Source organism: Hyperolius riggenbachi, chromosome 12 (genome assembly GCF_040937935.1).
Source record: "Hyperolius riggenbachi isolate aHypRig1 chromosome 12, aHypRig1.pri, whole genome shotgun sequence".
NCBI lineage: Eukaryota > Metazoa > Chordata > Amphibia > Anura > Hyperoliidae > Hyperolius > Hyperolius riggenbachi.
The window spans coordinates 22,208,523-22,236,283 of NC_090657.1; the positions used below are offsets into that span (position 1 = coordinate 22,208,523).

At 46.7% G+C, this 27,761-nt stretch overlaps 1 protein-coding gene across 2 annotated transcripts in view; it reads right to left on the reverse strand.

Moving 5' to 3' along the window:
• The window catches only part of SUZ12 (SUZ12 polycomb repressive complex 2 subunit), a 90,426-nt gene that overhangs the window by 44,920 nt on the left and 17,745 nt on the right, over positions 1-27,761 (reverse strand). For both annotated transcript variants that reach the window (XM_068264412.1, XM_068264413.1), the window contains exons 2-9: positions 19,868-19,914; positions 12,888-12,952; positions 5,226-5,294; positions 5,051-5,100; positions 4,888-4,973; positions 4,532-4,763; positions 2,271-2,370; positions 2,091-2,196 (exon numbers count right to left, since the gene is read on the reverse strand). In XM_068264412.1, coding sequence (XP_068120513.1) covers positions 2,091-2,196; positions 2,271-2,370; positions 4,532-4,763; positions 4,888-4,973; positions 5,051-5,100; positions 5,226-5,294; positions 12,888-12,952; positions 19,868-19,914 — 755 coding nt within the window. The remainder of the gene's footprint in view (positions 1-2,090; positions 2,197-2,270; positions 2,371-4,531; positions 4,764-4,887; positions 4,974-5,050; positions 5,101-5,225; positions 5,295-12,887; positions 12,953-19,867; positions 19,915-27,761) is intronic.

The following is a 27,761-nucleotide window of genomic DNA, read 5'->3' on the forward strand; positions in this document are numbered from 1 at the left end:
GGCAATTGGCCGGCGGGACCACGTGATGCCGCATGCGTCCAAGAGTACGCATCACGGATGCCAGAGTGAGCTGCACAACGCGGCTCACTGACGTCCACATTGAAGAGCACCAGGCCTTGCGTTAGGTGCACGTTATGGGACCTTAAAGAGGAACTCCAGCCTAAACAAACATACTGTCATCAAGTTACATTAGTTATGTTAATTAGAATAGATAGGTAATACAATCTCTTACCCACCCTGTTTTTTAAAGAACAGGCAAATCTTTGATTTCATGATGGCAGCCATCTTTTTGGTTGAAAGGAGATGTCAGGGAGCATGAGACAGTTCCAACTGTCCTGTGTCCTGAGCACCTCTCCCAGTTGCTAGGCAACATTAACAACAACATAGGAAATCCCATCATGCTCTGCACAGCATCAGGGAAAAAAAGCCCGGGCTTTTTTTCTTTGATGGGTGGAGCTTAGCTAAAAAAGCAGCTAAAAATGATGCTTTGGTAAGAAAAACAAAGTTCTGATGCTGTGAAACTGTTAAAGAAACACCAAGCATTTTCAGTGCTGCTGAGTAGACTTTTAGTCCGGAGGTTCACTTTAACGTAGCACCTAACGCAACGTCTTGGTGTGCAAGTAGCCTGAAAGTCGTGGAGCTCAATGGTAATTTGCATAGATAACAACTAGAGTTTCTCCTAATGCTTTATTTCTTAGCTGTACTACACATACAAATATCGTAATTTTTTTTTCTCTGCAGTGTCAGCCTCTTCTGTGCCTGCACGAGTGCGTGGACCCACCGCTCCCGCTCATGTGGCTTGGAGCGTTCTGCGCAGGCCAGGGGCTGGAGGAAACCCTAGTTAAGTAGATTTTTTTTCCTCCTCACACCTTCCCTTTAAGAATTAGGTTTTGTTATGAAATGTAATTGTTATTAATTGCTGTATGGCTGAAAATACAATGTATACAGGAACTAAGCAGCTTGCGTCTATCTCGCAGACACTGTAGCGTTGACCTGAAGAAGCTGGCAGCAAGAAACACGTTGTGTAGTTGTGTATAAATACATATTAGTTGCCAATACTGTGGGGTGATCTTTTGGAGAAGGTAAGTCACCATTCCTTTTAAATAGTTTTTAACAGTTTTATTTTTGTTGACGCCTACTAAATTTTGCCTGTGTTGTTTGAAGAAGTCAGCAGATAACTAGAGAATGATTTTAGCCTATAAAACAAAGTGTACTCTTTAAAGACAACAGAAAGGCTGGGTTCTGCCAGATATCATGAGCACTGAATGAGGTGAAGATGAAACATTTTAAAGTGGACCTGAACTCTTGCACAGGACAGAAGGAAAACATAGAAATGCACCCTGTATGTATTTAGAAAGTCTAGCCTGTCTAATCCCCCCTCATCTGTGACTAAGCACAAGTGTAATTTGATCCCTCAGCTGTGTAAGAGCTAATTGGTAAATACAGGATGTTAATATGTCTGCTTCCATGAAAGCAGGAAGTAGACACTGCAGATTTACAGCAGAAAGTTCAGGGAGTTCAGGTCCACTTTAAAGTGGATCCGAGATGAACTTTTACTCATTGCATAATTGTGTTCCTTTCCTATTGTTTATAGGGCATTCCTCAAGCCAAATACTTTTTTGTTTTTGTGTTAATACTCTAAATCCCTATAAACTAAATAAGCCACGCCCACAGGTTTTCAGAGAGCCTTGGCAGTAGCAAGGGCTCATGGGAGCTCAGTCTGGGCAGGAGGAGGAGGTTACTAGCCAGAGATTTCAGAGGCAGAGGGGAGGGAGGAGAAGGAGGGGGGGGGGGGATTAGGTTTTTTTTTTTTTGACAGGCTGAGTGCTCAAGATACAGATAAGCCTGCCTCTGTGTAATGTTTACAAACAACATGGCTGCTGTCGTATCACAGGAAGAAATAATCATATTCTATTAAAACTGTTTGCAGCTAGATTTGCTGTGTATACCATCTAAACTTTAGATAAGATATATAGACAAGTTACTTGTTAGTTATTTTTACATCTTGGAGCCGTTTTAAAGTCTATTTTAACTCATCCCATGATATTCATTGCTTGCAAACAGCAGGTAAGGGCTTCTCTGCGTCATACCTTGCCATCCAAAATGGTTTCCCATGTGGCTCGCTTCTTACTGACAGGACAGTCTTCCATCTCCTGCATGGCAACTTCATATTCCCCATCCAGTAACTGCAAGCGCCTGGAGCCGGAGGAGAGAGATTACCACAGGCTCAAGTGTCACATCTTTCAGGATAAAGCAGCTTATTCACACACCTGTTCTTGTCAAACACCGTCATCTGGGCCACAAACGTCTTGTCCTCATCCCGACTGGAGGCATTCCTTTTCCTGCGGGCCGGGGACTCCTCTGTGACGTCTGACATTTTAGAGAAAACAGATTGTAATAATGCGCTCTGTGGCAGCTTTCTGGGACTGTAAGGAACTTTCCTTTTTTAAAATTTATCTGCAGGAAAAAAAAAGTGCTCCTATGGCAGTGATAGGCAAACTTGGCTCTCCAGCTGTTAAGGAACTACAAGTCCCACAATGCATTTGCCTTTATGAATCATGACTGACTGTCAGACTCCTGCAATGCATTGTGGGACTTGTAGTTCTTTAACAGCTGGAGAGCCAAGTTTGCCTATCACTGTCCTAGGGGGAACTTACATGGGGGGGGGGGGGAGGGAAGTGTCTGGAACCAAAAGTGGCTTCTCTAATCTTTCTCGGCAGGAGGAAGCAGAGCTGGCTCTCCAAAAGTCCACTTATCAGCTCTTCCTCGGGTCCCGGTGGAAATCGCCAAGCCCAACCGGATCTGCTCCACTACACAGGCATGAGCCGCCTGCAAAGCAGAGTGGACCCGATCGGGCTTGGCCAATTCCACTGGTGCCTGAGTGTAAAGCCAGTAATGTGCCTGCACAGAGCACTTATGTAAGGGTTCTCCTTTTTGCCATAGCTGGGATGGAGAGGAACGGGCAAGCCTTAAGGTCAAGAGTCTTCCCCATTCCAAGTGGCGGGGGGGGGGGGGTATGGTTGCTAAACCTCACTGCTTACCTACACAGGGTTCCTCTGGTCGCCAGCCCATACTATATGCACCATCTTCTCCTTGATCCGGATGCATTTGTCACATTTTGTAATTAGCCTGTGGATGCATACGCAGAGGTGTTTAACTTGTACGAACTCCATCTCCCAGCATGCATTGCAGCGCGCAAGACACCGCCAGGAACTACAAAATGTATCAGATGACTCCGGCCCAAGGAGATGGCACATCCTATACAAGGCGGGGACCAGAGGAGCGGCACCCTGTAGGCAAGTAGTGATGCTTAAGATTAAAATATAGGTGTACACAAAAATTCTCATAATACATTTCACCCAGAGTAAAATGCATTATAAATAGCAAAACATCTGGCAAAACTTTAGACGAATCCATTGTCTCATGGGAATTCTTAGCAATTCCTTTATCCCTTGCAAAAAGCACTCCCTGGAAAGGGTCTATACATAGATGCCTGACAGCCTTACTCGTTTGCACGCTATTTTGGCAGCTGGACTGAGAAACTGCCGTTCAGTCAGGTCTTTTGCAAATAAAGAAAGCCCAGAGAATCCCTCACGAGGCGGACTAGTCCAAAACCTTTCAGATTTTTACTACCTACAGTAAGTGACAGTCAACATAGGAGAAATGTAATAGTTAATATTTTTCACTTCGGGACAAATGCACATTTTATATGTAAGCATACACATTTAAAAAATTTGCATTGGGAATTTTAAAATAAAACTAGTCACCCCCCCCCCCCCCCTTCTCCAGTAAATTAACACTGTTTAAAGCTGTAAGAAAAATGCTGTTTAAAATGAAAAAAAAAAAAAAAATGTCCATCAGTTTTTCTCCTGGGGCCTTATTCACTGATTATTGCCAAGATTGTTCTTTTATCTCTGAATGCAGGAGATCAGGTTTGATAGGGCTTCTGTTTGCAAACTACAGACAGAAAATTAGCAGACAGTATGGAAACAGCAGTGTGGTGCTTATGAACTGAACATTACATTGTTATACAAGATGGCTGCTTACAGTAATAGGAGAACATGGCTAAGAAGGAACTGTTCACACAGATGAAGCGAAGTGAACCATACATACCAGCAAGTTAAGGCCATAATGTATTCTGCATGTTAGAATAACCAGGGTTTGTAGGATCAGGTGTTCTCCAGGCTGGCACAGCCAGGATTGTAAGATCACACAGGTTCTACAGGCTGGGAGAGCAAGGTTTATAGGATCACATGTTCTCTGGACTGGTAGAACCATGTTAGTAGGATTTCACGTGTCCTTCAGACTGGGAGAACCAGGTTTATAGGATCACATGTGCTCTCCAGGCTGAGAGAGCTTGGTTTGTAGATCATATGAGTCCTCCAGGCTGGGAAAACAGGTTTGCATTATAGCTCATTCTCCAGTGATGTCCAGACCACGAAAAGCTCAGTACACCAGAGCCACTTGTGTCCTACCTTATACAATTGTATTTAATAATTTTTGTTACTGATCTGGCTGAAGAGATACACACCTATGTTTTCATTGGTCTCGCCATTTGACAAGCCATTGTAGTCGCGGTGGCCCTGTCGGGTGACTCGGAAGAGCAGAGAGTAAGACTTCACCATGTGGCTGTTGCTGGGCTCAAACTCGTTACTGGACACGGCCAGTGATGGGAAGTTGACGGGCTTTGAAGAACTGAGGTCAGGATTTAAAGGCACCTGTTTCTTCCCAGTGGGAACCTGTCTTATAGGGCAGCTCACATCCTACACAACAAACAAGGCATTAGCAGTTGATGCATTTCACACCCACCCCAACCTCAGTCCTCTACAGAAGCATGACCGTACAGAACCCCATCCCCTACTGGGTGACCAACTGATTGAATCTAACCTTGCGCTTCTTGTGACACACTTTCACCAGGAGGACTTCCAGTGTGACGGAGTTTTGTTCATTCTCAGAGTTCTGAGCTGGCTTATCTATATAGGAGAGATGGACAAGTTAGTCATGGAGCAAGACATCCCTCTTACCGCGAGAGACCTCACACTATACGTACCACTTTTATGGAAGAATCCAGTGAAGGTGAGCTGTAGGTGAGCAGACAGGCTGAAAGGAAGACAAGTGACATCAGCACAAGGCCATAAATAAACCACATTTACGTATAAAGGTGGCAGGATATGCAACATCTCTCTCAGGCTCTAACAACATTCAACCAAGTCCCATAAAGCTACCTGTCCGTTTCATGGTCTCCTTTCATCTTCTCTACTTTCAGCAGCATTTCATCAACTTTAAAGGTTTTCCTAGGAATGAAATACAGACCATTAGATAACATAAGCAGACACTCCATGAGAATGCATCTAGTGTAATTCTGACCATGAGGAGCCAGGCAAGGGTTGATCAATGTGCCATTCATAAAGAAATCATAGCAGAGGCTAACGCCACACAGGGAGGTCCATCCCACGCAGGACCATTAGGGTCTAGTTCCACCAGCATATTGTATTTCACATAGGTATTTCTGTATGTGGATTTCCACAATTTAATGTGACTGTTCTATGCGGCTAACAAAGAATACATGGAAAACTGATGCGTGCTGCAGAAATCTGCAGCAAGCAATCCATCATTTTTCTGCACTGCGCCGGTAAATTCCCAATCAATGGAAATTACTCTCGAGTTTCGAAGCGGAAAATCACAATATGAATTCGTATCTAGTCGAAATGGGCCCTTAAAGGTAATTTGTAAACGAAAAAAAAGCCCCAGGGGTACTTCTCTCAGGAGGAAAAAAGCTTCTGGATTCTAATGAGCCCCCCCCCCTTCGGGATCCATCATTGGAAGCACCCAACAGCAGCGATGTAAATATTTACCTTCCCGGCTTCAGCGCAGCTTTGCAATGGGCTCCTGCGGAAATAGAGCCCGATCGGGTTCCCTCTACTGTGCAGTAGCCCCTGCGCCACAGCTGTCGGCTGTATTTTTGGGGACTGCCAGTGCTAGATCCCAGAGGGTGAAGAGGACAATGGAAGCCTCATGATCCAGAGGCTTCCCCGTTCCGAGGAAAGTACACCCCAGGGGCTGTTTTTTTTGTTACAGATTACCTAAAAAAGATGAACAACAATAGGATATGCAAAATAAGGATGCTCCCCTAGTAATCTCAGTTATTGTAGTCAAGTCTGTGCATATTATATGTCCCTCACCGGTAACAAGCTTTAAAAAAAAATAAAATATATAATTTATAGTGTTAAAGCGCTTTTTAACCAACTTAAATGCAATGTTCTGAAAGTCCAAAGCTTTGTAACACCCCCTGCTGTGTAAATGCCATGTAGCCTCTACTAAGCAACATGTGTTTCAGACCCTTCCTGTCTCTATGCTACTCCCCTCTGGCCAATTGTCAGCATCTCAAGTCATGTGATGGTGGCAGAATTAATGGTCAAGCAGTTGGACACAAGGTACTTTTTTTTACACTCTTTTCCTTGTACATCCCGAACCCCCATAACTCCCTCCATACAAACAGAATAGCATCAATTTCTTCAGAACGTTCAGCTGTACAACTATGAATCTCCTCTTTTAAACCCACCACCAGCCTGGACTGCTGACAAAGCAGGTGAGGTCCACATACTGTATTCCTATCACGTTTCCTGCACCATGTGTGCCTCAGTAGAGCCTTTTCCAGTCTCAAGCTTTTCATTACTGGTAATCCTTACGCATCTGCAGCCAGTTTCCTGTTTCCTAGAAGAAAAAGCAGCACACGGTGGCCCAGAAGGTGCTGGAGTGCAGAGCATCCTAGAGAGCATGAGAGAACACAGCAGTACAGAGGCAGCCTACAGGAAGATGTAGCACCCTGCCTAGAGGATTGAGAGCAAAGGGGTGGTAGAAAAGAAGCATGGAGGGGGGCATAGCAAAAGCCAGCTCTATAGGAGCAGCAAAAATGCCCAGCCTGTGGCCCAGCTTCCCGCTATTGTGGACATACTGCAGCACACTGCAGCCCAGAGGGAGCTACACTCCATCGTGTAGCAATGCAAAAGGAGCAATGACAGAAGCATCAGATCACAGAGCAAAGGCCGCTCTATTGCAAGTCACAGAGTGCTTCCCTCCCCCAACTCAAGACAATTACCTGGTCCAGATGGTAACCAAACCAATCGGTTCTGTTCAATTTGGTCAGAACAGATTCAGGCCTGGTGCACACAGAGCGGTTTTTGAAGCTATCCGCAAACTGCTTCTGCCTGTGAAACCGCTTGGCTAATGTACTTCAATGGGATGGTGCACACCAGCGGTTTGAGGTTTTAAGCAAACCATAAACGTGGCTCCTGCAGCACTTTTGCTGTTTGCAGAAGCGTTTCTTCCTCAATGTAAAATATAGGAAAAGCTCAAACCGCTCTGGAATGTGCTAGATCAGTGTTTCAACATTTTATCGGTATGCACCCCTTTAAAAAGCCTGTATTTAAAAAGGTACCCCCTAGCATAGGAAATATTATCACAAGTACCACTTGACAAATATCTAATTAATCGTTGTACATGATAATTGGCTCTAAACAATATCCAAGCTTTTACTATTGCTCCCGAGTACCCCCTGGACCCATCAGGCATACCCCCTGGGGTACACGTACCACACGTTGAGAACCTAGGTGCTAGATCACAGCAGTTTTCCAAGTGTTACAGTAGCTGTTCAGTAACAGCTTTTACTGGAACAATATTTGTAATCTGCTAAACAAAACACTCCCAAAAACGCTAGGCATGTTTACAAAACGTCTCTAAACATGCCTAGAATCGCTCTGAAATCTGCTCCAAAAACCTCTGGCGTTGAGGATCTGCTAGCGGTTTTGGTGTGCACTGGGCCACAGTGACAAGTCTGCAAGTCTGACAACACCTGGGAAACCGCGATCACAATGCAGAGTTTTCAGCAAAGGGCCAACCATGACATGCTGGTAACGCAGAGTTAATGCAAGTTTTAAACAGCTTGGAAATGGACCAATCCTAATGCGACACCAGATGGACCAATTCTAATGCAGGACCAATCCTAATGCTGCATACATCAGCTTCAAATCATCAATTCAATTAAAGATCTCACTGACAATCCCCACTCAGAAGTGTCATCAGCATTTAGAACATTCTACAGAGTCATGTAAAACTGGACTTGATCCACAACGTGGCCTCTATAAAAGGCAAAAGTGTCGATAACAGAGGCAAAAAGCCAGGAGATCTCATTCACTTGGCTCTCTGGTTGGGCAAGTGTACCCAACAGGCCCTGGGACAAGAGTACCTGTGCTTCTGCAGACTACCCCAGACAGAGGCTTGCCAAGACTCCAGGAATGAGGACATAAAACATGTGAAAATGTTTATCTTTGCAGTCTACATGCTCCCACTGGGCAAAATAATCCAGAACTATGGTTTAGGATACCATTGTTATGCAGATGACACACAACTGTATCTGTCCTTCAAGCCTGGCACCCAAGACCCATCAGCATCCATAAATGCGTGTCTAGTGGATTTACAAAATTGGATGAACACCAGCTGGCTGAGGCTGAACTCTGACAAAACAGAGGTGTTGGTGGTAGGTGGTCCACACATGATGGATAAAGTTCAAAACGCTCACCACCTCAAACTAGCAATTGGGGGAGATACTGTACAGTATAAAGACTCTGTGCGAAACCTTGGGGTGATCCTGGATGGAAATCTAAAACTCAGACAGCAGGTATCAGCTGTCGTCAAGTCTTCCTTCTTCCATCTAAGAAATATAGCGAAAATAAAACACCTTATCCCAGCTGAAGACCTACCTGCCCTGGTTCACGCATTTGTATCCTCCCGCCTAGACTACTGCAACGCCCTGTTAATCGGATCTACAGATAGTACAGAATGCTGCAGCCAGACTCCTAGCCAATGCCCCCCGCAGCTCACACATCACCCCAGTACTGCAAACTCTTCACCGGTTGCCAGTAAAATGGAGAATCAATTTTAAGATCTGCCTGCTGACATTCAAGGCTCTACACCACATGGGACCACATGGGACCCAAATACATAGCGGATCTATTGGAACTTTATGCCCCTCCACGCACCCTCCGCTCTGCCAACAAGATGAAGCTGGTTATTCCCAGGATACACTTAACATTTGGTGCTCGGGCCTTTTCCTATGCAGCCCCTACTCTATGGAACTCACTTCCACAATCAGCACGAGAGGCTCCTTCTCTGGACAGCTTTAAAAAAAAGGCTAAAAACTCACCTCTTTTCCCTAGCCTTTGAGACTGCATAATGCAGGGTCACAGCGCTTTGAGTCCCCAGGGAGAAAAGCGCTATATAAATATTATTGTTATTGTTATTTCCTACATAAGATTCTCCTTTTCTTAGAACAATATTGAACAGATTGCTGCTGCAAAAAGGTTTTGTTGATTTAATGTTAAAAATTATTCTGTTTCAATTTTCAACCAGTAAGGCTAATAACCAAGATCAAACAGCGCTGATGTGCAACTACGGCAACAATATTCTCCCATGACTACAGACTTCCCCATAAACTCACAACCTGCTGCAGGAAATAAATATCTACACAGAGCAGGATGCACCGTTACTTTCAAATCCTGCACTAATCCACTGACTGTCAGCGAACTGTAACCGTTCTATCTGCCAGTATCGGTTGAAAGAACAGTGGAAGTGCTGTGCATTATTAACACAAAAACAATTAAGCAAAATGAAACCATGTTTGCAGTTACCATTTAACCCTTGCGTCTTGAGCCCAGTGTGGAGTTTATTCTGTAGATCATACGAGTAGTAATCCATGTTAACCCTCTAGTCTGTCGGACTAGTGTTACATAACCTACAAGCAAGACTGCAAAAATAAAATTGCTTCTATAACAGCAGAAACATCCTAGAACGTGGCAGCAGCAGGAGGATCCCAGAGGCAGCAGACAGTAATCAGAGTCAGTCAGTGCCTATTAGAGGATCAGCAGAAGCTGAACAGATTGACACAGGTATCAGCAGAGGCGGACGATCCGGTTACCCTCATGAAATGGATCTCGAAAGATAATGCCATACAATGCAGAACATGAACATGTAACGGGACTCCAAAACAAGCGTAAGAGGAATAACAAACATAGGGCACGTAGGAGACTCCAGCAAGGCAGCCAATGAAGAGAGCTCGTCTCACAATCCAGCCCACGCTACATGCTCACACAGAGGATCCAGCCGTATTACGGCATAAGAAAATATTAATACTACTAAATACGCGCACACATTGGACAGCCGAAGCATTAGGACTGTCTGCGTAATATTTTAAGATATAGGCGTCTGTCCCCAAGACGTTATCAGAAAATCCTTTAAGTCCCCTCAGTTGCAAAGCGGGACCTTCATGGATTGGACTGGTTTTTTGTTTAAGTGGTCTGCTACAGTCCGAGTAGGAGTCCAAGTCTCCCCACAGAATGTAACAGAAAATGTGATTAATCAGACCTTGTCATCTTCCTCCAGTGCTGTGGTCCAGTTCCGACACTGATGTCCATTGTTGGAACATTTAGCAGTGGACTGGGATAAGCATTACTCTGACCAGTCTGTGGCTACACAACCCAAATCGCAGCAATCTGATCGTGTACAGCTTTTCAGCAATCTCTGCAAGACTCCCCATGCTCAATGACCCTTGGTTGCCTTGACCCCACCACCTTCCTAGGAGCATTTTTGGTAGATACTAACTAGGAACTGTCAACAAGCCATGCCAATAATTCCAAATTGATGCAAATGAATACAGCTTGGAACTGGAGGAAGAAATCTGTTGCTTTAACTCAAGATTAACAGCCTCTTGTTGCCTATCCCTAGTACAATCCCCTACATTCCGAGAACACCTCTTAAGACCAGCCACTTTGGAGATGTTCTGACCCATTCATCTAGCTAACGCTATTCAGCCCGTGTCAAAGTCACTCAGATGGTTACACTTGTCCAATTTTCCTGCACCATATACATTATCTTCAAGAACTGGCTGTCCCTTGCTGTTTAATTTATCCCACTCAATTCAGGGCTGTGACTTCTAAGCTAGGAGAGTGTTGGAAAAAGAGTTCAGACGTTTCCAGGATGTGTTGGAACCAGAGTGCAGTGTTGGGCACAGCTAGAAAACTGGGCAGAACCCTAAAGTTCCCAGGCTGAGGAAGACTTATACTAACCCATGTGGGTGAGAAGGATGGGGGGGAGGGGGTGCAGGGGGCTGTACAATGCAAGAAACAGAAATGCATGCAGTTTCGCACTAGTATGTAGCTGCTGTGCCACAGACACTACGAGCAGTTTCATGTACGACAATTTTATGAGAAAAGAAACTGAGCAACAATCTGGACTGAACTAGTTACAAATAATTTATCATATGTCAAAAGCCCACAGACCTTACCTGGGTTATTTCAAAACATAATGGGGATGGCTGAAAGGTCGGTGAATTGTTTGACTGCAGTCATGTGCAGTATCTGCATTTAAATTCTAGTTCTTAAAGAGTCTGAAGAGAGAATAAAACTCGCTTTTTCCCTTATATTCAGCAGGGGCATGTTTGCCCCTGCTAAAAACGCCGCTATCCCGCGGCAGAACCGGGGTCCTTTACCCCCCAAATCTCTGTGCTCTGCGGGGAGCGCTTCCTGCTTGAGGCAGGGCTAACGGCCGCAGCCCTGCCTCTCAGCGCTGATCACCGCTCTTCCTTCACTGAGAGGGGCGGGGGGGGGGGGGGGGGCGGAGATCCGCCGCTGATAGACGCGCATGGAGGCAGAGCTGTGGCTCAGCTCTGCCTCCATGAGCAGCAAAATCTACGACCAAGTTGGTAGTGGATTTTGCAGGGGGGTATTTGGGGGGTAAAGGACCCCCGTTCTGCCGCGGGATAGCGGCATTTTAGCAGGGGCAAACATGTCCCTGCTGAATATACAGGAAAAAGCAAGTTTTATTTTCGCTTCAGAGTCTCTTTAAAGGGAAGGTTCAGGGAAACGTTTAAAAAAATAAAAATCCATATCCACTTACCTGGGGCTTCCTCCAGCCCGTGGCAGGCAGGAGGTGCCCTCGCCGCCGCTCCAGAGGCTTCCGGTCGTCTTCGGTGGCCGACCCGACCTGGCCAGGCCGGCTGCCAGGTCGGGCTCTTCTGCGCTCCAAGGACGGGCTCTTCTGCGTCCCACGCGGGCGCGCTGACGTCATCGGACGTCCTCCGGGCTGTACTGCGCAGGCGCAGTAGTTCTGCGCCTGCGCAGTAAAGCCCGGAGGACGTCCGATGACGTCAGCGTGCCCGCGTGGGACGCAGAAGAGCCCGTCCTTGGAGCGCAGAAGAGCCCGACCTGGCAGCCGGCCTGGCCAGGTCGGGTCGGCCACCGAAGACGACCGGAAGCCTCTGGAGCGGCGGCGAGGGCACCTCCTGCCTGCCACGGGCTGGAGGAAGCCCCAGGTAAGTGGATATGGATTTTTATTTTTTTTAAACGTTTCCCTGAACCTTCCCTTTAAGTAGTAAGGATTATATATATATATATATATATATATATATATATATATATATATATATATATATATATATATATATATATATATATATATATATATATATATATATATATATATATATATATATATATATATATATATATATATATATATATATATAAAAACAGAAACACAAAAATGTCAGGCCGCAAGCTGTGAAGGGTCACTGGAAATGCTGTGTAAGCGGCTGCAGTCTCCTCTCCACTATCCATGGCCTGTCATTTACTGGGGAGGTACGACAGACCTGGATTGAGTTTGGCTCCACTGCATGATGTGGCTCTTGTCACCATGGTTACCACAATCCAGGGGCGTGGTCAGCCTGCAATTCTGGATGGGTGGTGGTCATTGTAACACTACTCAAACAAGACAGTGAACCATAGACATGGAGAGGACAACATCCCATAAGACATGGAGAGCAGCAGGACCATTACCTTCTGACATTTGATCGGGAGTTGCGGTGCGTCATATATGTGAGCGTCCGATGCAGGAATATTGGCTACAAACAAGAACAAGACACTGTTAATCACATTGTGTACAGCTGGAAGCATCTATACTATTCGCTAAGCCAATACTGAGGTCACCAGTGATAGCATTCAACGGTTACAACCTGGGGTTGATCTTAACCACCCTGGCGTTCTATTTAAATTGCCAGGGTGGCGGCGGCAGGGTTTGTTTCACGTAATTTTTTTTTCCATGCTGCCAACTGAAAGTTAGCAGCATGAAAGCCCACTAGAGGGCGCACATGGTACACCCTTCTGATTGCTTTCGGCGATCACAAGTAACAAGAAATTCCGGGAAGAGCGGGATTTCTTGTTAGGCTTACCCCGTCGCCAGGGCGACAATCGGGGTGACGTCATGGACGTCAGACGCCTCCGATCCAGCCCTTTGCGCTGCCCGAAAGTGTTTGGTCCAGGCAGCGCAGGGCTCTGGCGGGGGGCCTCTTCCGCCGCTGCACGGCGGCGATCGAAGACCACACTCAGCTAGCAAAGTGCTAGCTGCATGTGGTGCACTTTATCTGGTGTAAATCGGCCAGAGATATCAGCCTCGGCGGCAATAGACAGGCCGAGCTTGTCCATACCGCCAGGAAGGTTAAAGGACAACTGAAGTGAGAAATATATGAAGGCTGCCATATTAATTTCCTTTTACACAATACCAGTTGCATGGCAGTCCTGCTAATCTATTACAATGCAGTAGTGCCTGAATAATGCCAGAAACAAGCATGCAAGCTAATCTTGTCAGATCTGACAAGATTAGCAACACCTGATCTGCTGCATGCTTCTTCATGGTTTATAGCTTAAAGTATTAAGTACTTAAAGTAAAGTACACACGCCGTATCGTTACAAACGACGGGTCCGCCAGACCCTGCCGCGGGGCTGTTCTGCCGACAGTAGCACACGAGTACAGGCTGCCGGCAGATCAGTCAAGAGTCTTATCAGTCTGCAGACAGCCTGTACTCACATGCTACTGTTGGCAGAACAGCCCCAGGGGAGGGTCTGACGGACCCGTGGTTTGTAACAATACGGCGTGTGTACATGCCTTTAGAGGTAGAGGATTAGCAGGATAGTCAGGCAACTTGTACAGCTTAAAAGGAAATAAATATGGCAGCCTCCCCATCTCTTTTGCTTCAGTTGTCCTTTAACCTCCCTGGCATTCAGTTTCTGCTGGATTTCTGTGCAAAAAGTGATCCAATTAATTTTCACAACTTTTTCCTATAACTTATCAAAATGTGTCAAGCAAGGGTCCAATATACATTTTGAATATAATAAAAGCTTGAAAACAAAATAAAATCAAAACTAAATATTACTCCCTAGTCCTAGCCAGTATGGGCGCCAGAGTGCAGGATAGCCAGTATGGGCGCCAGAGTGCAGGATAGCCAGTATGGGCGCCAGAGTGCAGGATAGCCAGTATGGGCGCCAGAGTGCAGGATAGCCAGTATGGGCGCCAGAGTGCAGGATAGCCAGTATGGGCGCCAGAGTGCAGGATAGCCAGTATGGGCGCCAGAGTGCAGGATAGCCAGTATGGGCGCCAGAGTGCAGGATAGCCAGTATGGGCGCCAGAGTGCAGGATAGCCAGTATGGGCGCCAGAGTGCAGGATAGCCAGTATGGGCGCCAGAGTGCAGGATAGCCAGTATGGGTGCCAGAGTGCAGGATAGCCAGTATGGGCGCCAGAGTGCAGGATAGCCAGTATGGGCGCCAGAGTGCAGGATAGCCAGTATGGGTGCCAGAGTGCAGGATAGCCAGTATGGGTGCCAGAGTGCAAGATAGCCAGTATGGGTGCCAGAGTGCAGGATAGCCAGTATGGGTGCCAGAGTGCAGGACAGCCAGTATGGGTGCCAGAGTGCAGGAAAGCTAGTATGGGTGCCAGAGTGCAGGATAGCTAGTATGGGTGCCAGAGCGCAGGATAGCTAGTATGGGTGCCAGAGCGCAGGATAGCTAGTATGGGTGCCAGAGCGCAGGATAGCTAGTATGGGTGCCAGAGCGCAGGATAGCTAGTATGGGTGCCAGAGCGCAGGATAGCTAGTATGGGTGCCAGAGCGCAGGATAGCTAGTATGGGTGCCAGAGTGCAGGATAGCTAGTATGGGTGCCAGAGTGCAGGATAGCTAGTATGGGTGCCAGAGTGCAGGATAGCTAGTATGGGTGCCAGAGTGCAGGATAGCTAGTATGGGTGCCAGAGCGCAGGATAGCTAGTATGGGTGCCAGAGCGCAGGATAGCTAGTATGGGTGCCAGAGTGCAGGATAGCTAGTATGGGTGCCAGAGTGCAGGATAGCCAGTATGGGTGCCAGAGTGCAGGATAGCCAGTATGGGTGCCAGAGTGCAGGATAGCTAGTATAGGTGCCAGAGTGCAGGATAGCCAGTATGGGTGCCAGAGTGCAGGATAGCCAGTATGGGTGCCAGAGTGCAGGATAGCCAGTATGGGTGCCAGAGTGCAGGATAGCTAGTATAGGTGCCAGAGTGCAGGATAGCTAGTATGGGTGCCAGAGTGCAGGATAGCTAGTATGGGTGCCAGAGTGCAGGATAGCCAGTATAGGTGCCAGAGTGCAGGATTGATACAGGTGCCAGAGTGCAATAAATATTCAGGTGCCAGAGTGCAGGATCTGGTGAAGGGATCTGCGCAGGCGAGAGGCACAATGAGTATCAGCACCGGCAGCCTGCCTGCTTTGCCTACAGAGGGAGGGAGGGAGAGGAGAGAGAATCGCTACGCGGGGGAAGAGGGGGGAATGGGGGTCGATAATCAGACACCCCTAACTGGTGCTCCTGTAGCAGGCTAACAAGTGCTAGCAAACATACAGCTAGCTAACGTGTTTACATAAACCATAGCGTGCGAGTGTACCTCCTGAGAGGCATGCCTGACACCGTCGGGCATACTGTTTTCAGCAAAATTTTCTTGCCCGACAGTGTCTGGCATACCGCTCAGGAGGTTAAAGCACACATGGAGTGAGATATGGAGGCTGACATTTATTTCCTTTTAAACAATGCAGATTGCCTGGCTACCCTGCTGATCCTCTGATACTTTTAGCTATAGACCCTGAACAAGCATACAGATCAGGTGCTCTGACAGGATTAGCCACATGGCTCATGCCTGTATAATAGAGCAGACCTGATCGGGCTCGGCTTGTTTATGCCGGAACCCTCAGGGCAAGCATGTACTGCGTCTGTGCAGGAGTGCAGATTGTAAATAATGCTATGTGCTGTTCCAGGGCTGGATTGCCGAGGAAGCCTCATTAGGATCCAGTGGCTCCCTCTCCTGAGGCAAGTACCCCCCAAGGGCAGTTTTTTTTTCATTACAGGTTTACTTTAAGGTGTGCGATTCAGACACTATTGCAGCCAAAGAGATCAGCATGATAGCCCGGCAATGGGTATTAGGATATTAATATGTCAGTCACCATATGCCTCTCACTTCAGATTCCCTTTAAGAGCTTGATGTAGTAAAGTTTTAGGGCTGTAGCCCAGTTGTGACCATCAAACCCCACCTAGATGTTTGAATAGTGCCTGCTAATTGGCGAGAAAACATCTGCCGCCCCCTGCTGCATCCTATCAAACCAATGGAGTGTGCTGAAGTGTGAGTGAATGGTGGTCATGTGACTGCAGCAGAGTGCTGAAGTGTAAGTGAATGGTGGTGGTCATGTGACTGCAGCAGAGAGCTGAAGTTTAGTGAATGGTGGTGGTCATGTGACTGCAGCAGAGTGCTGAAGTGTGAGTGAATGGTGGTCATGTGACTGCAGCAGAGTGCTGAAGTGCGAGTGAATGGTGGTCATGTGACTGCAGCAGAGTGCTGAAGTGCGAGTGAATGGTGGTGGTCATGTGACTGCAGCAGAGTGTTGAAGTGTGAGTGAAGGGTGGTGTTCATGTGACTGCAGCAGAGTGCTGAAGTGCGAGTGAAGAGTGGTGGTCATGTGACTGCAGCAGAGTGCTGAAGTGTGAGTGAAGGGTGGTGGTCATGTGACTGCAGCAGAGTGCTGAAGTGCGAGTGAATGGTGGTCATGTGACTGTAGCAGAGTGCTGAAGTGTGAGTGAAGGGTGGTGGTCATGTGACTGCAGCAGAGTGCTGAAGTGTGAGTGAAGGGTAGTGGTCATGTGACTGCAGCAGAGTGCTGAAGTGCGAGTGAATGGTGGTCATGTGACTGTAGCAGAGTGCTGAAGTGTGAGTGAAGGGTGGTGGTCATGTGACTGCAGCAGAGTGCTGAAGTGTGAGTGAAGGGTGGTGTTCATGTGACTGCAGCAGAGTGCTGAAGTGCGAGTGAATGTTGGTGGTCATGTGACTGCAGCAGAGTGCTGAAGTGCGAGTGAATGGTGGTGGTCATGTGACTGCAGCAGAGTGCTGAAGTGTGAGTGAATGATGGTGGTGGTCATGTGACTGCAGCAGAGTGCTGAAGTGTGAGTGAATGGTGGTCATGTGACTGAATCAGAGAGCTGAAGTGCGAGTGAATGGTGGTCATGTGACTGCAGCAGAGTGTGATTGCAGCAGAGTGCTGAAGTGCGAGTGAATGGTGGTCATGTGATTGCAGCAGAGTGCTGAAGTGCGAGTGAATGGTGGTCTTGTGATTGCAGCAGAGTGCTGAAGTGTGAGTGAATGGTGGTGGTCATGTGATTGCAGCAGAGTGCTGAAGTGCGAGTGAATGGTGGTCATGTGACTGCAGTAGAGTGCTGAAGTGCGAGTGAATGGTGGTCATGTGACTGCAGCAGAGTGCTGAAGTGCGAGTAAATGGTGGTCATGTGACTGCAGCAGAGTGCTGAAGTGCGAGTGAATGGTGGTCATGTGACTGCAGCAGAGTGCTGAAGTGCGAGTGAATGGTGGTGGTCATGTGACTGCAGCAGAGTGCTGAAGTGCGAGTGAATGGTGGTGGTCATGTGACTGCAGCAGAGTGCTGAAGTGTGAGTGAATGGTGGTGGTCATGTGACTGCAGCAGAGTGCTGAAGTGCGAGTGAATGGTGGTCATGTGACTGCAGCAGAGTGCTGAAGTGCGAGTGAATGGTGGTCATGTGACTACAGCAGAGTGCTGAAGTGGGAGTGAATGGTGGTCATGTGACTGCAGCAGAGTGCTGAAGTGCGAGTGAATGGTGGTCATGTGACTGCAGTAGAGTGCTGAAGTGCGAGTGAATGGTGGTCATGTGACTGCAGCAGAGTGCTGAAGTGTAATTGAAGGTTCACAATGCTCCCCTACAGTGTTCTAATATAGGACTAACCATATTATCCCCATTATCACATTGCTCACCCATAGTCCCCCAGTTATTACAGCATCCATCATACTTGTCCTGGTTATTATCACGCCCACACTGTTGTGTTACTACCTAGTGCCTTAGTCACTACAGATCACCTCTACAATGCCGCCATTATTCTATTGGTCCCTTATAGTGCTACCAGACTGCCCACATTATCAGAGCTCCCTACTTGTGTCACCATTATTACAGCACTCATTTCCCCCATTATCACACAGCTCCCCTATAGAGCTCCCTGTGCAATTATTATATAGCTCCCCATCCTGCTCTCGTAGCAACCCCCCCCCATTTCCTTCTAGGGCCTGCATCATTACTGAGCGCCCCATTGCAGGGCATCCCATATTACCCCATTATTACAGTGCTCCCTGCCCTTATAGTTCTTCATATTGCCACCATCAACATCGCTTTCATAAAGTGCCCCCCCCCCCCCCCCCATATTACTGAGTGCCCTGTATCACCCGGATTATCACAAGGCTGCCCTGTAGAGACCCAATTATTAGAGTTTTGCCCATACAGACCATAATTATAGTGAACCCCCCCCCCCCCCATGCTGGTTTTATAGAGCTCTCTGATAATTACAGTGCCCTCCTTACAGCTCCACCTCCCCATGTCTTCGCAGCCCCTTCCTGCTCTGCTGCTGCCCTGCTCCTGCTTAACATTACAGCTCCGCCTTCCTATCTCCCTCCTGCTCTGCTGCCCTGCTTAATATTACAGCTCCACCTTCCTATCTCCCTCCTGCTCTGCTGCTGCCCTGCTCCTGCTTAACATTACAGCTCCACCTTCCTATCGCCATCCTGCTCTGCTGCTGCCCTGCTCCTGCTTAACATTACAGCTCCACCTTCCCATATCCCTCCTGCCCTGCTGCTGCCCTGCTTAACATTACAGCTTCACCTTCCTATCTCCCTCCTGCCCTGCTGCTGCCATGCTCCTGCTTAACATTACAGCTTCACCTTCCTATCTCCCTCCTGCCCTGCTGCTGCCATGCTCCTGCTTAACATTACAGCTTCACCTTCCTATCTCCATCCTGCTCTGCTGCTGCCCTGCTTAACATTACAGCTCCACCTTCCTAGGTCTTCTCAGCCCCTCCTGCTCTGCTGCTGCCCTGCTCCTGCTTAACATTACAGCTCTACCTTCCCATGTCTTCTCAGCCCCTCCTGCTCTGCTGCTGCCCTGCTCAGCTTAACATTACAGCTTCACCTTCATATCTCCCTCCTGTTCTGCTGCTGCCCTGCTCCTGCTTAACATTACAGCTTCACCTTCCTATCTCCCTCCTGCTCTGCTACTGCCCTGCTCCTGCTAAACACCCCGACTACACCTAAACATGCTTTACCCAGTCATTCTCTTTTGAATTTTATCTACAAAAAAAAAAAAAAACTGCTGCAATATCAGTGTTTGACTATCTTCGCCAGCAATAATGCTGTTTATTTTCTAACAGTAGCAAGGGATCTTTATTACAGTTGCACTAAATATTTACTCTTACTACACATCTATGATTGATGGAACGTGTGACAAAAGGACATAAGGGAAGACTGGCCAATGGACATGTGTTTATAGCATTTATAGAACAGTTGTACAGTATCCACCTCTTCACTGTACATATATGTCTATGTGGAGCTCACTCCAGGAGATCTGGCCATATCCTGCCTGTACATCAGTGTAAAGAGCATAAAAGCCAAGCCTTATTTACTTACAGCAATAAGATTTCGTGTCCTCAGAAAGCGATAAATCTGGGTGGGCTCTGTAAGAAAGAATAAAGGATGACCTTAAATAGTTTAATTCCATTTCAGAAAATATCAGTCACTCTTGTAAACAACATAATCAAGACAAGAAAAAACAAGCATGCATAGTAAAGCAATCAAATGTTGCTATCAAGAAAATATATATATGTATGGGGGGGGTCGTTGAAGTAGGTCATTAAGTAAGTCCCTTACGCAGCTTGGGCGGAACTAGTCGGACGGGCACAGGAGTGCTCTGGCAGCCGTCACCTAGCCCCATACAGTCATTACTTAGGTAAGCGCCATCCTCTTTCCCTTCTTGAGTCTCTGTACTTTCCACATGCTCATTCACACCATTGCTGACATTTTTCATTCATGCTCACTTGGCTTTCTCATCTCTCCCATCTTTCCGCATTTTTTCACGTTATTTATAATTGTATTTCTAATCAGGCATGTCAGCCAGTTCACTTGTTGATATAGGGCACTTATTTGTGTTATATATTTATGTAGGTTGTCTTTAATTGTGTCCCGCCCCCCTTTTTCCTCCCTTCCCTATACAAATATCTACCTCTTATTGAGGTTAGATTCATATTCACTCATTATCAATTGCACTATGCACTTTTCAGAGATTGGCCTCAATTCACTAAGCTTAACTCCTGTCTTTAACAACTCTTCTGAGCTGTTTTACAGTTATCCTTAGGCCCGGTTCACATTAGCGGTGGCCGTCCGGAATCGCCGTGCCGGAGCCGGACCGCTTGCAGAACGGACGGAACGCACGCACGCACGGCAATAGCAATGAAAGCCTATGCGTCCGTTCACATGCGTCCGTTCTGCCGGACCGGAGCCGGACCGGATCCGGACTCCGGCGTCCGTTCCAACATGCGCTATTTTTTGGTCCGGCTCCTCCGGCAGCCGTATCCGGGGCGGAGCCGGACTGCACCATCCGGCCAATACAAAGTAATGAGAACCGGAGAGCGCACAACACACTGGCTACAAAAACCGGATGTTCTACCCCACTTCCTATGCATTTTGGATGGGGACCACATGGAGTTCACAGAGTGGGGCAGCAGCGATTTCATGCTGGAGCTCTAGGCAGCAACATGTCTGATATAAGTCTGATAACGAGGAGGCGAACAGAGAATTCCCAGGTATACGAAAAATGCCTGGATCCATGGTCCCAACTGCAGTCTCTGTATCCACGGATGGTCTCCACACGTCCACCTGTCTCCAACAATGACCCCAGACCCTTCTGCTGACCTCCCAGACCCCAGGTATTTACAGGTTGTTATCTCCTTAAGAAACCGGATCCGGACCGCAACCGTGTTCACACCGCACGGAAACCGGATGCAAACGGACCGGATCCGGACCGGATAGGAACCGTACGGATCAGGTCCGGTCCGGATACGGTGCGGTCCGGACATCCGGTGCGGTTTTGACAAAACCGCAAGTGTGAACGGGGCCTTAGTGCTCAGGCCATTCTCTGTACTTGGGTTAGTGAGTCCTCCCATTAATCTGCAATACAGTGTCCTTTTCCCCCCCTTTTTTTCCTGTGTACCTTCATTATTAAGAATTTTTTGTAATTTTTGACACTGGCGAGTTAATTATATTATTGCCGTTTTTGGAGGATACACAACACTCAATTTTTATTATACGACTGGTGCTACTTTGTTTACATATATTATTTGGGGCCTTCTGTGGCTAAGTTGATGGCTGGCCTTGTTTTAAATGTTTTTAAATTATGTGTAGTTGGTTCAATAAACTTTACAGACCACCTATTTTTGTCTTGCATCGATTTGCTTGTGCTTGTTGATATAATATATGGTTATATAGGGGTTGTCTTTTTTGTTCACTCACTCTTGTAAACAGCATTCTAACAGGAGCAGTACAGGCAGGGTGCCAAACGTTCCCACCACCTGGGACCACCAACCGCAAACCACACCCCAGAGGAGGAGGAGTCCATGTGCTGTCACCACCTGGGAAAAACAACTAAACCCCAAACAAAACAAAACAAAAAAACTCTAAAAACAAAAGAATAGAATGCTTTAAATTTGCTAACAGGCTTTCCTTGCAGACCTTATAAAAGTATTGGTAGTGGCCCCAAGTAGTGAGAGCACTTGGGACCCCGCCTGTACTGCAACCCTCTTCTAAAAGCATAGAGTAACCACCAGGTAATGTAGCCCACTAGTCACAGAGGTAAGGAGGGGGCTCGAGACAGTCTTATAAGAGGCACCCCTGCCAACAAGAAATTGTATTATGTAAAACTGATGTCACTTTGCAGGATAGAAGAGATAGTGTAATCAGGTTCATCCCTTGCCATTTCTGATACTGCAGGTAAAATTGTACTCGCTGTCCATTTATTAAAGAGGAACTTAAAGGGAACCTAAACTGAAGATATGGATTTTTCCTTTTAAAATAATACCAGTTGCCTGACTCCCCTGCTGATCCTGTGTCTCTAATACTTGTAGCCACAGCCCCTGAACAAGCATGCAGATCAGGTGCTCTGACTGAAGTCAGACTGGATTAGTTGCATGCTTGTTTCAGGTGTGCGATTCAGCCACTCCTGCAGCCAAAGAGATCAGCAGGAGTGCCAGGCAACTGGTATTGTTTAAAAGGAAACATCCATACCCCTCAGTTTAGCTTCTGTTTAAGCCAAGGACTGAACCTCATTACAAATAGAAGCTGATATTGCCTTTCCCATGAGAATGACCTTTTCTTGAATAGATCATCAGGGCCATCTGTATGGCTGATATTGTGGTAAAAACCCCTCCCACAGTGTGATGTCATGACCATGATCGTGACAATTTCCGGACTGTGAGCATGGTTGCATTAATGGAAATAACGTCTGTTTCCAACTACCAAGCAAGCAATATCTCCCTCTGTGCACAGAACTATCAGTAAACATTCCGTGCAGATCCCCTGACAGGACTAAAGCTGTGGCCAACTGTGATACATTTCAGAAAGTAAATCAAAGAGGAAAGATTTTACAATGGGCAACTGACAATCCATAAATGAATATTGTAAAAATAAATAAATCAAGCAATTTTATGAATTACGTTTTCAGTACAGTTCCTCTGAATTGGTAGACAGGCTCGCCCTCCAGACCAGCCAGGTGCTGCTGGGTAATGAGCACTTACCAGCCCATTCTTTTTTGTTAGCTCAAAACTATTGTTAACAATAAGATAAATAAAAAGGGACAGCCTAGGAAAGGAAACTCTACAACCAGTCATTATCCATTAGGTGCGTGTGGGAGGAAATCTATGGGGGAGCTGAAGATTATAGGTCTATCATAATATCCTATTATGTCACCTAAAAATATGATGGCACAGTATAGCGGCCCTCTCATATGAAAGGTGCCACAAATGAGGCATGTCCAGATCAGAAAGTGCAGCTTACTAAAGAAATCCTGAACCAAAAATAAACTAAAAGAGAAAGAATCCCATCTATCCTTATACTTCTAAATATAACATTTTAGTTAGGCATGTAATCGTTTTATTGGCTCAGCTGCATGACAATCTTTTAAGGTAGCCATACACTGGTCGATTTGCCATCAGATTCGACCAACAGACAGATCCCTATCTGATCGAATCTGATCAGAGAGGGATCGTATGGCTACCTTTACTGCAAACAGATTGTGAACCGATTTCAGCCTGAAACCATTCACAATCTGTGGTGGTGGTGGTGGTGCTGCTGCCGCTTCCCCCCATTCCGCATACATTACCTGATCCGCCGGCGCGAGTCCCGGGTCTCCGCTCTGGTCTGGTCTCCGGCATGCTTCCCTTCTTCCTGTCTGGGGGAAGTTTAAACAGTAGAGCGCCCTCTACTGTTTAAACTTCCTGCCGGGACAAGAAGAAGGGAAGCATGCCGGAGACCAGAGCGGACCAAAGCGGAGAAGAAGAGCGGAGACCAGGGACTCGCGCCGGCGGAGCAGGTAATGTATTGCAGCTCTATTGCGTCGGTCGTCGGGCACGCGAACGCCGCTAGTGATGCGCTCTTTACCCGCGGGCGATCGACGGTTATTTTCCGCACGGCGCGATCGACAGGATCGGACGGAATAGATCGAAATTCGGCGTGTAGCACGAACGATTGGCAGCAGATTCGATCCCAGTGATCGAATCTGCTGTCGAAACGGCGGCAAATCGGGCCAGTGTATGGCCAGCTTTAGTGTTCCAAAACCACAATTAACTATTGACATTTGTAATCTATTCCATGCACTGCAAAGCTGATCTCTGCCCAGCAGATGTCATCAGTGAGATAAGCTTTAGTCAGACTAGGCGATTGGAGAGAAAATGCATGGCCGTTTTGATGCAAAGCAATGATGTTTGCTGTGATTTATGCAAATCAAAAACGCTGCAGTGAGAATGATCCCATAGAGATGCATTAGCAACAGCGCCCAAGTGTGAATCAGCCTTGGCTACCATGATTCCAAGCACACCTGTACCTCCTTCACAGAAATCAGCCTGCCCTTATAGTTCAGCTGATTTCATTCACACCGTCACCTGTGCGCTTGATAGGACATTATCAAATAAAGCTACCTGATCATTTTGTGCCGGGGCCAAAATACTGTTCAGTGAAAATGTTTGCGATGAAGCTAACCTTCTATGCTAATAAAGCTCTTTGTTTTAAAATGCATATGCATCACCGTGTACAATAATCTAAATGCAAATTGCCCCCACCAAAACTTAAAGTGCTGGTTTCTGCCCAAAAAAAAAAAAAAAAAGCATTAGTTACACCAGATCTATCAGCAGTGTTCTCCCCAGGCTCTGTTAGCCGGTTGCTCCACCTGGCTAGTTTTGGTGAGCACCCGGCTGTCATCAGCTCACCTCCTCTTTTGCTGTAAGCATAGTTGCTAACAGAAGCACCGGCCCTGCATTCTGTCATATCGCCCCACCCAGGTACTTTTTCATGCCACCTGGCTGAAAAAAAATTCTGGGGAGAACATTGATCAGGAGTGTGTGTGTGTGTGTGTATGTGTGTATGTGTGTATGTGTGTATGTGTGTAGTGTGGTGTGTGTGGTGTGTGGTGTGTGTGGTGTGTGGTGTGTGTGGTGTGTGGTGTGTGTTGTGTGTGGTGTGTGTGGTGTGTGGTGTGTGTGGTGTGTGGTGTGTGTGGTGTGTGGTGTGTGTGTGTGTGTGGTGTGTGGTGTGTGGTGTGTGGTGTGTGGTGTGTGGTGTGTGGTGTGTGGTGTGTGGTGTGTGGTGTGTGGTGTGTGTGTGTGTGTGTGTGTGTGTGAGGCACAAGTCATTACCTGGGGACAGACTTTACTATATATAGCCAGAGGTATACTAGGTCTGTTTATTATAACAAGATTGTACCGTATACAATAAGTGACCAATAAGCAATGTAAATTTTGAAGTTAATGTGCCTGTATCTCAAGAGGTGGTTAAAATACTGCAAATACAGGCTCGTCCTCCACTCAGGGCCCGTTTCCACTAGAGCGAATCTGCATGCGTTTTCTCCATGCAGATTCGCATAACCAATACAAGTAGATGGGACGGTTTCCACTTGTCAGGATTTCTTAGAGTTTTTCTGTGCAGAAAAAAATCTGCACGGCAGAGCCATCAGAATTCATACGCGAATCGCATACACTGTAATTAAAACAGGAAAACCGCATGCGTTTTTGTCATGAGTTTTTGTGTAAAAACAATGTAAAAAGCACACCAGCATTGACATGGTTAAAACCGCTTGGCCACAAAACGCATGCGAAATCGCATAGAAAACCGCATCCAAAATCGCACATGCGTTTTCCGCACTGGAATCGCACCGCACCAATGGAAACGTACCCTATTTTACAGACCAGTCCAGTTACAGGTGTTGTGCCTGCTGGAACATGTGGATACATTCTTTCCTTTCGGACACACAGTATAAGCAATGTTTGTTGGTTGTTTTCAACTATAAATAGTTTAGACAATACAGTAACACAACAAGAACACTTAGTAACTAAAACAGCAAAGTATCTGTTGCACTAGAACAACTTTTGTAGCTCAAGTTGTTTTTAAGTAGACTTATCTGCATACTGCTTCCTCAGAGCACCACCTGAAGCTATTTCACAGTTTACAGCTACACTGGATAGAATGTAAAGTGTGGAACATATAATGTTTATCTCTACCACATGGTGCTGGAAGATAAAGATGATTGGTAAGGAGAATCTGCCCCAGCCAGGCACACTGACATGGAGTTAGCTGAGCACATGAGGCAGGAAGTTAATGAGAAACACTCACACATACTATACCATGGTTTCTGTAAATGCAGAGAAAACCATCGCTAGAGTCCCAGCAGCAGCAGCGGGGGAATTGTTCTTTGTTCAGAGAACACAAGATATGACAGGAGGGGCAGATCACCTCTAGACTCTATATGCAGTACAAGTATATAGCAGCTTCAGCATGGAAAGTAGAATCTCAATGACTGCTCAAGGTAACACTGACAGGTTATTTTCCAGAAAAGTGGAACTTCATCCCAAACCCAGAGTTCCATATAGAGGAAAGTCTTAAAGCAGGAGGATTAGCCATACTATGCCAGGGGGAAAAATAGAACACATATAGAATACTTGATCTACTTACATAATAATGCATGTATTGTACGTTTTGATTTCAGTGAACTTTACATAGTAAGTGAAGAGAATTCCGTTCCTGGTGGGAACCATGTCTCTTGCCCACAGTTTGAGGCTAAACACGGATGTCTTTTTTCCCCTTAACTTTTTTTTTTTCTATTCTCCTCCAATCGCTGACTCACCTCAGCTTTGCTTGTAAACAAGTGAGCAGAGGATCATGTTTCAGCTAGGCAAGGAAAAAGAGGGAAGAAGAGGGATTATAGATAAAAAGAAACCCCAGCATGCAACTGAATGGCAATGGCTATTAAAGGGCCAGTGCTCCTAAGGTATTTGATAACTCCAAACCATAACAGCAGAAAACGTTTTGAACGTTTGAATGCAGGATTAGCATCTTTATCACTTAATACACTCAGACCAGTTTATGTTGAAATTTGATTTTTATGGTGACAATCCCGCTTTAAAGGGCTCCTGTAATGAGAGTTATATGTAGGTTGCCATATTTATTTCCTTTTAAACAACACAAGTTGCCTGGCTATCCTGCTGATCATCCTAGCATCGGTAGAGTCTGAATCACACAGCTGAAACAAGCATGTGGCTAATCTTGTCAGAAACATTCAGTCTGCATGCTTGTTCAGGGCCTATGGCTAAATGTATTAGAGACAAAGGATCAGCAGGACTGCTCAGTAACTGGTATGGTATAAAAGGAAATAAATATGGCAGCCGCCATATACCTCTTACTTCAGGTTCCCTTAAAGGGAACCTTAACTGTGGGCCCAAAAAAAAAAAATTCCACTTACCTGGGGCTTTCCCAAGCCTCCTGCAGCCGTCCTGTGCCCGCGCCGGTCCTTCGGTGCCCTCCAGTCTCCCTCCGCGGCTAAGTTTTGTTTTTGGCCGACTGCCAGTCGTCCTCTGGCAAAGCGTCCTCTTTTTCCACATTCCCCGTCGTAAAGCACGTCCGCATGACGCAAGACGCGTCATGCAGGACGCGCTTTACGACGGGGAATGCGGAAGAAGGACGCTTTGCCGGACGACGACTGGCAGTCAGCCGAAAACGAAACTTAGCCGCGGAGGGAGACTGGAGGGCATCGAAGGACCGGCGCACAGGCACAGGACGGCTGCAGGAGGCTTGGGAAAGCCCCAAGTGAAATTTTTTTTGGGCCCACGGTTAAAGAGACTCTGAAGCGAGAATAAATCTCGCTTCAGAGCTCATAGTTAGCAGGGGCACGTGTGCCCCTGCTAAACCGCCGCAATAGCGCCGCTAAACGGGGGTCCCTTCACCCCCAAACCCCCCACTGCAACACTTGGTCGCAGGTTTGGTCGCT